General features: G+C 56.3%; 1 protein-coding gene across 4 annotated transcripts in view; it reads right to left on the bottom strand.

Annotated features, from left to right (window-relative positions):
• Positions 1 to 13,102, bottom strand: part of LOC147127001 (receptor-type tyrosine-protein phosphatase mu-like) — a 34,167-nt gene that overhangs the window by 12,187 nt on the left and 8,878 nt on the right. For 3 of the 4 annotated variants that reach the window (XM_086020143.1, XM_086020146.1, XM_086020145.1), the window contains exons 3-17: positions 12,167 to 12,313; positions 11,989 to 12,098; positions 11,667 to 11,745; positions 11,376 to 11,491; positions 11,075 to 11,249; positions 10,246 to 10,358; positions 9,159 to 9,339; positions 5,361 to 5,678; positions 5,074 to 5,183; positions 4,798 to 4,999; positions 4,573 to 4,675; positions 3,200 to 3,381; positions 3,013 to 3,107; positions 2,131 to 2,167; positions 745 to 834 (exon numbers count right to left, since the gene is read on the bottom strand). In XM_086020143.1, coding sequence (XP_085876269.1) covers positions 745 to 834; positions 2,131 to 2,167; positions 3,013 to 3,107; positions 3,200 to 3,381; positions 4,573 to 4,675; positions 4,798 to 4,999; positions 5,074 to 5,183; positions 5,361 to 5,678; positions 9,159 to 9,339; positions 10,246 to 10,358; positions 11,075 to 11,249; positions 11,376 to 11,491; positions 11,667 to 11,745; positions 11,989 to 12,098; positions 12,167 to 12,313 — 2,058 coding nt within the window. The remainder of the gene's footprint in view (positions 1 to 744; positions 835 to 2,130; positions 2,168 to 3,012; positions 3,108 to 3,199; positions 3,382 to 4,572; positions 4,676 to 4,797; positions 5,000 to 5,073; positions 5,184 to 5,360; positions 5,679 to 9,158; positions 9,340 to 10,245; positions 10,359 to 11,074; positions 11,250 to 11,375; positions 11,492 to 11,666; positions 11,746 to 11,988; positions 12,099 to 12,166; positions 12,314 to 13,102) is intronic. The other variant, XM_086020147.1, reaches the window with a different exon arrangement.

Below are 13,102 nucleotides of genomic sequence, written 5' to 3'. Positions count from 1 at the left end.
TAATTCACAATCGGCGACGCGCGGCGGGCTGCCTCGTGAAGATGGACGACGGGGTTGATATAGTTCCCGAAAATGAACCAAATAGCAAGCAATTGAAATCCACATTTTTGCACGTTAACTACATACAATCAAAAGCGGTGTGTGTGTTTTTGAACTTGAAGTGAAACTACATTCCACGCTTGCAAAAATGAACACCAAAAGTGACATTTGTTGTTGTCAATTTCAATTTGCTCCATTTCAGGCTCATTGGGAATGCATTACGTTCAGCCGGACAAGGCAAGAAAGGTCCGAGAGCGACACAAATGTCTTGGGCACTTCCTGTTTTTCTCGTCAAGGTCAGCTTGACTGCCGACTTTATCGGCGCCGTCTCTCTCCCTCCCTCGCGCGCGCCGCGAAAGATGTTTGCAAAGAACGCAGCTTTCTTTGCTTCAGGCTTTAGCCAGTCGCACTGAGTGGGAGGTGTGCCTTTCTGCGCGCGCGCTAAATGAAAGCGCGACTAGTACTCCCGGAGGAGGGTTGGATGGGAACTCGTAGAGTTGGACGACGTCACTCGGAGCACGCGGCCCCTCACGACAGGTTGTTGTCGTGCTAGCGCAACCGATTGTCCAGCTAGTGACGACAACGAGCGTGGTGTGAAATGGCAAAGGGCTCGCCACGCGGACGGACGGACGGACGGACGGCCGGAAGGACGGACGGCCGAGCGGCGGCAGCAAGGCTCTTTAGTGCGCGTGGGCGACGGCTGACCTGCGAGCTGCTTGTCGCCGGCGGCGGGGCCTCGGAGGCCGAAGCCGAGGGCGGCGTGCGGCGTGCTGAGCTGAGTGCTGATGATAGCGGCTGCAGGGAAGGAAGGAGGCAAGAAGGAAAGGAAAGAAGGAGGGAAAAGAGGAAGAAGGAGCATGCAGACAGGCAGCGCAAAAGGTTAACAGAAGGTCCCCAGGGCGGCGCCACTCTCAGCGCATTGACAATGGCGCCCCAAAACGTGTCCAGCGCGGGAATGCTCAGGCCGCTTCCCATTTCGAAAGCGCGCCCCGCCCCGCCCCGCCCCGCCCCGCCCCGCCCCCCAAACGTTTGCGCTTGGGCCTTCTCGGACCTCTTGGCCCACCGCTCCGCTGTTGTTTGCCGAAAAGCTCAACTATTTGCTGTATTTGTGCCATGCCGTGTGGTGGAAGTGACTCGCGAGAATTCGTGATGAGTCCATGTTGCAAAGCGGCCCGCGTGGCGAGGCCTTGTTCTACTTCCCGCCGCACTTCACGCGCACGTGCGTCAGCTCGAGGCCCGGTGGGAGATTTGATACCTTTGACCACCGTCGCTGACGGCTTTTCAAAAGGGACGGCGCAAGAACCGGGCCGGGCTCGGCGCGAGGGCTCCAAGCGGCCCGTCGGCCCAGCGCCGGCCCCTTTGCTAGCGATTCCCAACGCAAGCGCACGCGCTCGACGCACGCGCTCGACGCACGCGCTCGACGCACGCGCTCGACGCACGCGCTCGACGCACGCGCTCGACGCACGCGCTCGACGCACGCGCTCTGAAGACCGTACTCGTCGAAGCAGGGCCAAGAGAAACGTTAGCGTCGAAAGCGGAGCCCAGATGCTTGCTCCTCGAAGGCAAAGCGCCTCCGTGGCCGCGTTAGCCGACGGAGCCGCAAAGAACACCGTTCATGATGGGGAGTCGCGTGCGTGCGTGCGCTCCCTCCTGACTGGACATTAAATCGAGCCGCGCCCCCCGCAGTCCGAGCAAAGGGACACGCTTGGCCGCCGCCGCGTGACCGACGGCTGTCGGGGGAGCCTGCGGCCAATCGGCTGGCGGCCGCGTCAAGCGCCGCAACTGCGCACCGATAAAAACCGATGAAAGGCACAACGGTCTAGTGCCGCCCGCGTCTGCGCGGCCATCGGGGGGGGGCGGAAATCGGACTTTTGAGCCCGTTTCGCCGCTCTGCTCGATGCCTCCCCGGACGTCCGTAGAGTGTCGGTCATTAGCATCGGGTTAGCGCGGCATCGGTGCGCGTGAGCGAGCGAGGGCGGAGGAGGCGCTTGTCTCCGTCCCCGAGCCACGAAGCTGAGCGCTCGACTTTGCTTGATGCTTTCAATTGACTCCTTTCTCAAGCTAGCCAAATCAAAGTCAAGATTGCATTACCTTTCGTGGCCACACGGACACAGTCGATCTTTGTCTCCTGTGAGAGAACAAACACACACACGCGCGCACAGGTTGTAAACAGACTGGACAGAAGGAAAATGGCTGTGGCTCAGCCCGTGGCATTTAACAGCCCACACACACACGCGCACGCGCGCGCACGCACACACACACGCACGCACGCACGCACACGGTGACTGGGTGCAAAGTGAGATGGAACATCTTGTGTCGTTCTGGTTTTAACAAACAGACGACAAATTAACCACTAGAGCTCATCCATATTCATGTGCACGCGCACGTTTGCTACGCCGGCGTGCGTGTGCGCGCGCGTTTGCGGTGTGGTGACAGTGAAATGCTCTCCTGTCGCTGCATTATTCAACACACACACACACATACACCAATTAAACCTCCAAGCGTCAATAATTAACACACAACACAATAACATCTTGTGTGTGCGCAGCAGTAAACAATTATCTGTTTCTCTCTCTCACACACACAGAAAGTAGCTGGAGCTGCTGTCCTATCCCGGTGTGTGTGTGTGTGTGTGTGTGTGTGTGTTTTTAGCCTTTTATGCCTTTATGGGGACCAGATGGAGAAGAAGCGAAGGCACAGGTGTCCAACTCAAGGGCCGGGGGCCGGATGCGGCCCCCGAGCTGGTTTTACGTGGCCCGCGAAGGCAAATCACGTGCGTCAAATTCAGGTTTCGTGCAAATGAAGTCAACGTCAATTGAAAAACAATGACTTAGCGGCTATCCGTCAATTTGTCGCGTACGCGCGATCGAGCGTTTCTACGCGCGGGCAGTCGCAACGGCCCTCCGAGGGACACCGCAACTGCCCCGACAACAAATGAGCTTAAGGGCTCAAATCCAGCCCGTGCGCGCGTACCCCGTTGGCGCTGCTGACCGCCTGGTAGTAGATGGCGTAACTCTTGTGAGGCAGAAGCGGAACATTCCAGAAGCCTCCATATGTGCCGTTATCACCTAGACAGCAAGAGAAAGGCAGCATCGTCACGGTTATCGTCATCGTCCCGGAGCCCGCCCCTGGCCCGCCCGTGGCCCGCCCATGCGCTCACCGACACAAAACGGCGTGGGCTTGCTGACGCGGCCGACGGCCAGCTCGGCGCTAAAGTAGTAGTGCGAGTCCAGCTGCGTGGCGTTCAGGAAGTGGACGGGGACGGGATAGCAGCGCAAGATTTCCGCCGTGCCCCTCGTCTGCCTGCGGGGGCGCTCCTCCTCCACCACCACCTGGTACTTGCTGCGCACACCCGCAAAGGAGCGTTAGCGGCCGGCTAGCTGCCGGAGGAGGCGGGGCGCGAACGGACCGACCAACAAAGCGGAACATTTGGACCGCCACAGCGGCAAAAATACAATTGTTTGTGGGAGGCAAAAACTTTGGAGTGTACTTTTGCTGCGCTTGAGCGGCCCCGCCCCGCCCCCACGTGTCTTGCAATATTCAACGGCATCAATCTTCCGCTTTATTCACTTTTCATGAGCCAAACATGAAAGATTTAAAGGACATGTTGACAAGATCAAAGTGTCATTTGAAAGATTTGACGATGACGTCAGCGTGCGCACAAACGCGGAGCAATTGCACGCAATCACTTGCTCTCTCGCGCGCGCGCGCACAATGGCTCCATCCTGATGATGGGGTTGACAAGCTGGAATCTGATTGGCTGCTGTTGGCTTACAACAACTTTTCCAAAAAACTTTTCTCTTTGACTTCATTTGAGGAGCAACTTTCCAAAAGCGAGGAGCAAGTTTTGCAGGTTAATCCCCTCTACAATAGAAAGGACAATCTAACAAATCAACAGTCGCTTTGTCGCTTTTTTTTTTGAATTCAAAACTGGTTTTGTTTCTTAAAGTCACGTGTGAAGAGCTGCAAACGGTGTTTTCTTGTCTGGAAAGATTTCCAGTGGGGTAATTCCAAAGACACAGTCAATGCGTTTGAAACGACCTCGCATTTGGGAATGGGCTGCGCGGTCCTTGAGCAAAGCTAAATTGATTGAAAGGAGAACAATTGCGCAGACCTCCAAAGTCCAAAACTCAAGAGCGTATTGTGAAAACCAATCAATCATAACGAGTAACACTTCATATGAATAAGAAGTCATCTTTGAATGCGTTTTGAAGGCGTGTGCGTGCGTGCGTGCGTGCGTGCGTGCGGCCCAGCAAAGCTTTTTGGAACCGTCTCCATGGAAAAGGTTCAAATCTGTCATTTTCAGTTTTGCTTTTCAAGGTGTTTCAATGAGGCGCAAATGCAAATTGCGGCTCACCAAGCGCCATGCCAGAGCGCTTCTTTCGTGAGCGTGCGTGCGTGCGTGCGTGCGTAAGCGCGTGTTGACGTCGCTTTGCTTTCCTGGGACGTGCATGCGTGTTGCCATTGGGCACGCGCGGCCATGAAGGCGGTCACAAATGCGCGCGCACACAAAAGAAAGCCTGCGCGTTTCACCTGACGGGGGCGCCGCGGCTGCGCGCCGGTTGCAGTAGGACGCTGACGGTGGCGTCGCTTTGGTTGATCGGCGGCTGCCGCTCGTACGTCGGCATGACGGGAGCTGTGTGTGTGTGTGTGGGGGGGTGTGGGGGGGTGTGGGCGGGGGAGAAGCAAAGAGGTGAGACGGCTCATGACTGGGTGCCATTTGACTCTGAGGAGTAAGGCGCCCGCCCCCGCCCGCACCTGAGATCTTGGTGGTGAACTGCGTGACGGCGGGCGGCCCGAAGCCTTTGGCGGTGGCCGCTCGGATGGCGAAGGAGTAGGTGGAGCCCGGGAAGAGGCCGGTGAACACGTGGCTGCTCTCGTTGGCCGCCTTCAGCACCTTCCCGCTCTGATTGCTCAGGTCCACGTCCGAGTCGAAGGAGCTCAGGGCTTTGAAGGAAACCTGACAGGAGGGAGCGCACGCGCATTGCTCACGTTCCGCTGGAGCTTTTCGGGGAGCGCCCGCCGGCGACTGACCTCGTAGTGGCGGATCTGTCCGTACGTTTGCAGCGGCGGCGCCCAGCTGAGCCGGATGCGCTGTTCGTAGCTGCTGCCCCCGATGGACGCCAACGGAACTGCTCCGGGAACTGCCACGGCATTAGCATCAGCATTAGCATTAGCATTAGGAGAGCCCTCAAACGCACGCTAGTCCACGTGCGAATGCTCCAAGCAAAGCCGCTTGGCCGCTTGGCCGCTTGGCCGCTTGGCCGCTTGGCCGCTTGGCCGCTTGGCCGCTTCGCATTTGAGCTTTCGGCACATCGTACCGTCCTCGTCCGTCAGCACCAGCAGCTCCTCGCTCTCCTTGCGTCCTTCGGGGTTGCTGAGGATCAGCTTGATGCTCACGTTGGTGAAGGGCGTGAGGTCGCGCAGCGTGTGCTGCGGCGCCGCGGCCCCCCGCGCCTCGTACGCCGCTTCTTGCCGCTCTTGCAGCTCGCCCGCCCCCGCGGGTCGGTAGCGGTACTGCAGCGTCACGTTGTAGCTGTGACAGCGCGTCACGCCGTAGCCCAAAGAGTCCCAACGCAGCGTCACTTCTTTGGAGTGCACCGACGCCACCTGCAGGCCGCGCGGACCGTGCAGCGGCTCTGAGGCAGGCGGGCGCGTACGCGCACGTCCACACACACACACACGCACACGCACGCACACGCACACGCACAGGAAGAGAAAACAGCTATTAAGGTTGTTGTAATTGTCAGGGGCCCACTTGCTCATTTTGCCGTTGCTCCTACTTGACGCTTGCGCAATCTCTGTTTTGGTTGGTCAGAGACAATCAAAGGAAGGCAGGCAGGCAGGCAGGCAGGCAGGCTCGGTCACATGATCGCGCACAGCCACACAAAGAGGCAAAGTCTGCACCGGCACTCATTTCACAAATCTGAAGTTACTCAGCGCTTGACTGTTGTTTTTGTTTTTTTTCACCAACTACTACTTTTCCCGTTGACTGACGTGCTGGGGTCGACTTGTTGCCACGCAACGTACGCTTGCAACTCGTGAGGACCCGGCGCACCTCTTGTTTCGCGGGCGCTTTGGAATCCCGGCGGAAGCGTCGGCCGATTGTCCTTTGTTTGGACGACGGCCGCGCGGGTGTGACGCCGTCTTTGCTGGCTTCCAAATCTGCCGCTCCCCCCCCCCCCCCCAACTTTGGCCTTGAAATAAACAATTGGACCGAAGTGAATCATCAGCTTGCAGATTCCGCCACAGACGTGCAAACGTGCTCCTTTGTGTTTCTATTTCGTGTTGCTTTTGTTTCTCCCTACATGCCAGTGCGCTGCCCTGGGGCACGCGCGCGTTGACGCACGCGCCCGTTCACGCACGCACGCACGCAGATAAACGAGGTGCGAATGAAGCACCGAAGGAGGGATTAGCGAGGATCACGTGACTCCTCAAGCCTTAATGCAATCGGATCCATTTGGACTCTTTCCCTCAGCCGCGCGCATGTTTGAGTTTGACCTTTCAATCAGACGAGGAGGGAAAAAAAGATGGCTGCTGCTGTCATGGCTTTTTCTCGAGCGAAAAGTCAATCAAGCCTTTCTTCACTTCAGACCACTTCCTGTTGTCCTCACACACCCACTGGGGCTCTTGGTGTGCGCGTGACAGCTGTGTGTCTTTTGTGCGCGTCGACGTGCACGCGGCTTCCTGTCGCCAAGCTAATTAGCGTGCTATTCACTTGTCTGTGCAGCTGCTAGCGCGTCACCTTCATGGCCATCTTCCTCCTGCTCATCGCCAGCCTCATCTTCATCATCGTCTTCGGCGCTTGTTCTTGATGTGATATGAGAGCATCCGTCTTGTTAGCGCTCATTCACGAGCAACGCCGACACAAGCTACTGCTATCAGATACGCGTGTACGTGTGAGTACGCACATACGTATATACATCTATATACACGTGTAGGGTTGGGGTTATAGGGCTAACCCTAATATACACATATATATATATATACATATATATATATATATACACACACATATATATATATATATATATATATATATATATATATACACATATATATATATATATATATATATATATATATATATATATATATATATATATATACACATAAACAATATATATACACACATAGACATACCTCGATCAAGTCTCCATACATTGAGTGGGGCCAACGTAAAGAAAAGAATTGAAAGCGCCACGAGAAGCAAATCAAAGCAATACAAGCGCAGAAGAAGAAATAGCAGCCAGTCAGTAAAAAGGTCTAAAAAGCTTTCAAATGTTTGCTGGACAAGTTGAGCGTGAAAATGTGACGTGAAAAAAGAATGACAGTGAAATATTGATATGAAATATTCTAAAAGCCTCAACAAACAGCGCACACACTTTAATGGATGTCAACACACGCGTGCACTCGCCTGGGAGTGCGTGCGTGTGCGCGCTTTCTTTTGAAATTGCTTCAAATGTTTTACTTTGAAATGGCTCACTGACTTCCGACAAGTCTCAGCTCATCTGCATGCCAATTAAAAATGCTCTCACACACACGCACAGCCACGTGTATACACACACACACACACACACACGCCTGCGCGCCACTGGCCACATTTCTCAGTGTTGTACGCTAACTTCTGCATTGCGTCATTGAGCCGTTTCTCAGTTAGCCTTCTTGTCTGCTCTTACGTCTTCGCGATCAACATCAGCAGTCACGGCAGGATTTTTTCTGCTCTTCCGCCGCCAAAGGGGGGCTTGACCAATACGAGAAGAAAAGGCGCAACCGGTCTTGACATCAAATAAAATGCCGGAGGGGCTTGAGCGAGGCCGGCCACGTAGCTTTCTGCCGGGGCCGTAGCAACGGCGAGCAAGGGCGCCGGTGTCCCGTTCGGACAAAACAAGAGCACGCGCCGTGCCTGGATCTTGCTCATGTTCCCACAAACAAAAAGAAGACCAGGAGGTCGAAGAAGAAGAAGAGCAAAGAGGAGCAAAGAAGGGCAAAGAGGAGCAAAGAAGAGCAAAGAAGAGCAAAGAAGAGCAAAGAAGAGCAAAGAAGAGCAAAGAAGAGCGGTGGCGTCGCGCTGAGTCGCCTCACTGGGCTCTAAGTCACAAAGCTTGTCTGATGGACACACTTATTCATTATTTAACACACACACACACATACAGATTGTATAATTGATGTGCAGTAATATGAATAAATAAAAGTGACTTGATGACAGACGAATGTTATCAGAGCGTAAATCATCACACTGCGTGCGTGCGTGCGTGCGTGCGTGCGTGTGTGTGCGCGCGAGTGAGGACCCCCAACTGTCAATCTCACACACACGCGCACACACGCACTCATTCCCAAGGGTGCATTTGTTTATGGCTGCAGATCGTCTTGGGAGGGGCGGAGCTAGCAAGAGAGCAGCCATCAAACTTGCGCCACAACTTGACAACATTTTCCACTGAGACTCCTTTGTGTGTGTGCGTGTGCGTTCATAAATAACAAGAGGATGATGTTTAAAAAGATCACCAGCAAGACTCAAGCACTCGCCAAAACAGACAAGCGCGCCGCCTCATTAGCTGCGCGCACACACGCTCAAGTGTGCACTGCAGCCATTAGTGGCTAATGGGCGCAGCGCTAGCACAGCGTCATCTGGCTCTCCCTTTGAATGAGCTGGCCGCTGGCTAACCGTTAGCCACCTGACGAGCTCTGCTAACTTGCCGCTAATCAGCGACGATTGCGGCTTGACACTCATCGTGTGAATGTCGTGACGCCGACGCGCACGCAGACGCGGGCCCGCGTACGGGGGCCCGCGTACGGCCCGTGGCGCGCTGCGCTCCTTCCGGAACATTTCTGCGGTGCACTTTCGGGCCGCTTTTGGACATGACAATTGATGTGTTTCTGCTAGTAATGATTGTTTTCACAACCGCTTCATCCGGTGATCACTTTTTCGATTTATCGACAAATGGGATTGAGAAAAAACATTTTCCAATGTCCATTCTTGGACATTGGGAAGGAAAAAAAAAAAAAAGCATGATTTCAGATTAGGAGCGCAGTCAATGCACAAACACGACTTGATGATGATGGAGTCTCTGCTTGAGTCAGCACGTGGCTAGCCATTAGCTGTTGCGCGGCTCTCTCACCTGCACACTTGGTGCGGGCGCGCAGCGGCGGCCCGGGGTTTCCCGTCCCTCCCTCCAGGGGCCGGCTGAGCAGCACGCTGATGTGGTACTCGGTGTCGGGGTCCAGGTGGCCGATCTTGTGGGTGGCCTTGTCCACCGGCGTCGTGTCGATCAACATGCCCGCCGCTGTGCGGTACTCCACCTACGCGCAAAACACACGCGCGGTGAAGGACGGCGCCGGGCCGCGACACCCCCGCGCGCCGCAGCGACGACGGCGCCGAACGCCGGCGCCGAACGCCGCTGGCCGTGTCGCCGGGTGGGTGGGGGCTTCTTTCCCATCAAAGGCAACGCACGGGCATGGAACTTGGAAGTCGGAACTTGTTTGTTAGTCCATCCATTTTCATGAGCTTGACTTTTTGCTCAACGCCAAAACGTGTGCCATCAATACACGACAATGGAAAATATGTGCAAGGCTGTTCCCGGGCGTTGTACGCAACTGTTAGTCGGTCATTTGGTTTTGTTGCCGCCCGCGCGCGCGGAATGCGCTGATGCACGTGCCCCTCCTAGCTTAGTGTCACGGTAGGCACGCGGCTCGGCGGTGGGGTCGCATCTGCAGTTGCTATGCGTATCTACAGAGATGATTTGCAATGCGAGGCGCTCGTCTACAAACGCGCCAACAAGGCGAGGGCTCCGCTAGCTTAACATCTAAGGTACATTGAATGGGAACGCTAACATTAGCTTTGAGAACGTAGTCGTGATTGTCTTCTCTTGTTATCTACCGAAAGAAAACATTTTGTAAGACACACCAAGTATGGTAGCGGGACATGTGCTGTCGCCATTGTCTTGTCCCCTGCTTAAATGTGAATCAAACTGTCAAAAGGAAAACGCGTCCGGACAGCTGTTCGGCCCCTCGTAATCAAAGGTCAAGTCGCGTTCCAAAAATGGTGGTCGCGTTCCAAAGTTCCCGCAAGGTCCATTTCGGGCCAGGTGTGAAGGTTGGAGTTCATTTCAGGTGCATGGGCCAGAGGCCAACACCCCCCCCCCAACTCCTGGGGCGTCGTAGCCTTTGTCCCCCCGCCCGCCCGCCCGCCCGCCTGCTCCCGCTCACCTCGCGCTCCACGATGGGACCGTCGCCATTGATGGAGTTGGCGTTGAGCTGGATCCACAGGTAGGTGGCTCCCACCGCTGTCAGCTGAGGGGGGGCGATGGGCACGGGGGGCTCTGAGGGACACGCAAGAGCCGGCCGGGTGAGTGGCGCACTCTTAACCAGGCAAAGGAAGGAAGAAGCTAAAGACATCATTAATATTCGTGACCTTCGGCGAGTCGCAGCAGACCTGAAATTTATTACCCACAATCCCCGCAGGTGCTGCTCTACTTCCTCCTGACCCACTTCACGCACGCACGCACGCACGCACGCACGCACGCACGCCCTACAATCCATAGCTGTTCAACTCTGATTGAACTGTCACTCAAACACTGTTTGACTCGCACACAGTTGCACACTTGGCACGCGCGTGTGAGTAGGCAGGTTTACACGCAGCCGCGTATTCCGATCGGAAAGGATCCCAATGACCAACGGGACGGAAAATGCTCCAGAAAAAGGCCCAATCGGTTCCCAGGGCTGCTCTATTCCTTGGAGCCAATCCCCACGGGCGGCACGTCAACGGGCCGACGGGAGCGGCCAGGCTGCCTGCGTCCCGTTTCAATGTCGCGCTCGTGCGCGCGCGCGCGCGCCTTAGCAGAGCCCGCCTGCGCCGCGGCAACTTCTTTTCAAGTAAGACGGCCCATCTGATGAACGGGACGGAGCAAGTCAACGGCCGATCGTAAACGGGTGAGCGGAGGTCTGATTTCAGCGGTTCCAAGTGCGCGGCGTCATGTGACCAACCCCTCACCCCTCACGGGTCTCGCAGGCGCGCGACAGCAAAGAGAACGCTTACGTTTGACGGTGAGGTCGGCGTAGGAGGACACGCCCACGCCGTGCGCCGATTGGCCGATGCAGCGGTAGCGGCCGGAGTCTTCTCTGGTGGTGTTGTCCACGTGAAAGGTCGCCACGTAACGCCGCGAGTTGACCGGCTTGGTTTCCGTGGCCATGGAGCGACGACCGCTCGTGCCCTTTTGTGCACAGGTCACCATCATCGCCATCGTCGCCATCATCGCCATCATCATCATCCTCATCACCATCCTCATCATCCTCATCATCACAACAATCGCCACCACCAGCAGCACGACGGGACCCACCTGCAGGAAGAGGTGGACGTCGTTGCGAGGCCGACCGCTCACCGTGCACGCGAACGTGGCCGCCTGGCCCGCGTTCACCTCCACGCCTTTGATGTGCAGGAAGTGAGGCGCGCTCGCTTCAAATGCACACACGCACAAATGCACGTTAACGCTTGTGAGGAAAAATACAATGTTCACGCTCGCAAGATGACAGCAAAGAATGCTAACGCCAACAACACTCATTCTACCAATGGCGACGTTGCCAACGTTAAGGCTAACGATGCTCAAGTTCAGACCGCGAGGAGTACTTACTGCACTGGTGTCCCTGCAGTGAGAGGTCTTTGATGGCCACGCCCCCTCCGTGCCCACCGCTGACTGCCTCAAACACCACCTGTCAATCGAGCAAATCAACACTCTAAGAGCACGACGGCCTCGGGGGGGGCACGAGGCCGCGGACGGCTCCGGGACACCGAGCGCCTGCACTCGAGTCAGGCCAAGCTCGTTGTGTCGCCGCACTAACTTTGGGGGTCCAGAGTGCCATTAAGCCAAAGTACCAAGCCAAGCCCACCGGAAGGAAAACGTGTGCCATGTTGGCGTGCGCGCGTGCGTGCGTGCGTGCGTGCGTGTTGGTGACCTGGTAGAAGTTTGGCCAGAAGGTGGACACGGCCACTTCCAACGTGTTCCACGTGTGCCGCTCGTGGCCACTTGAGTTGAAGACGGCAAGCGCCAGCGGACTGCTGTTCTCTGCGACAAACACAAACACGCTCAAACGCAAGCACGGCCACAGAGTGCGCGCGCGCGCGTGCGCCTACCTTTGACGTAGACGTTGAGCACGGCGTCCTGATAGAAGAGGAAGTCGATGCAGTGCGTGTCGTTCTCTTTGAGCGGCGACATGAGCAGACGAGCGCGCCGACCGGCGCTGCGGCCGCTCATGTTTGCAAACAGGAAGGGGGAGGAGCCTGCGCACGGGAAGTGGCGCATGATTGACAGCCGCCACGCGCCTCACCTTAGCAAGTAGCGCGCGACAGTCGGCGAGCGCAAGCGGCCCGAGCGAGCGAGCGAGCGAGCGAGCCGACGTCCGGGGAAGCGAAGGAGGTCAGCGTTAAGCGCGATGCGGCCCGTGGCCTCCCCCGCACGGCGGAGCCAATTTGGGCGGGCCGTCCGGGGCCGAGCGCGCACATGCGCCCGAATGGCCGAGTCGACGTCGGGCCGCGCCATTCGGGCCGGCGGCGCATTAGCGCCTTTCGACCACTAGGGCCGGGAGCGCTGTTGCCTCTTTTTTGGGGGGGGGGCCAATTGTCGGTCTCTTTGCCAATGAAATGCATCACAATCTACCAAAATAGTGCTTCTCTTGCACTGGCACATGATTTGGACATTTTGGACTGAAACAGTCAGGAACACTAAACTCGGGCCGCCGCCGCCGCCGCAAGAAGCGCAGTCATATTTATTGGCCAAGTATGGAAAACACACAAGGAATTTGTGTGTGGCAGTCTGGCGTTGCGGGAAAAAGCAACTACCGGAAACAAAGGCGTGACATCCAAGTGGAGAAAACTCACTGACAAACTCGCACATTTCAGCAACACGCACGCGTGCGTGCGCACCCAAAAAAGTTGTTTTGACCTCCAGGTCTCTTTGATCCACACAAGCATTGTGCTAATATCAAACAACACACAGCTAGTGTGCGTGTGTGTGTGTGTGTGTGTGCGTGTGTGGCGGGGTTTGCCTTCAAGCCTCAGCGTGCGTGTGTG

The sequence above is a fragment of the Filicampus tigris genome, chromosome 21 (genome assembly GCF_054856515.1).
Source record: "Filicampus tigris isolate MCC_2025a chromosome 21, RoL_Ftig_1.0, whole genome shotgun sequence".
In the NCBI taxonomy this organism is placed as follows: Eukaryota; Metazoa; Chordata; class Actinopteri; order Syngnathiformes; family Syngnathidae; genus Filicampus; species Filicampus tigris.
This window is presented reverse-complemented; position numbering and strand designations above follow the sequence as displayed.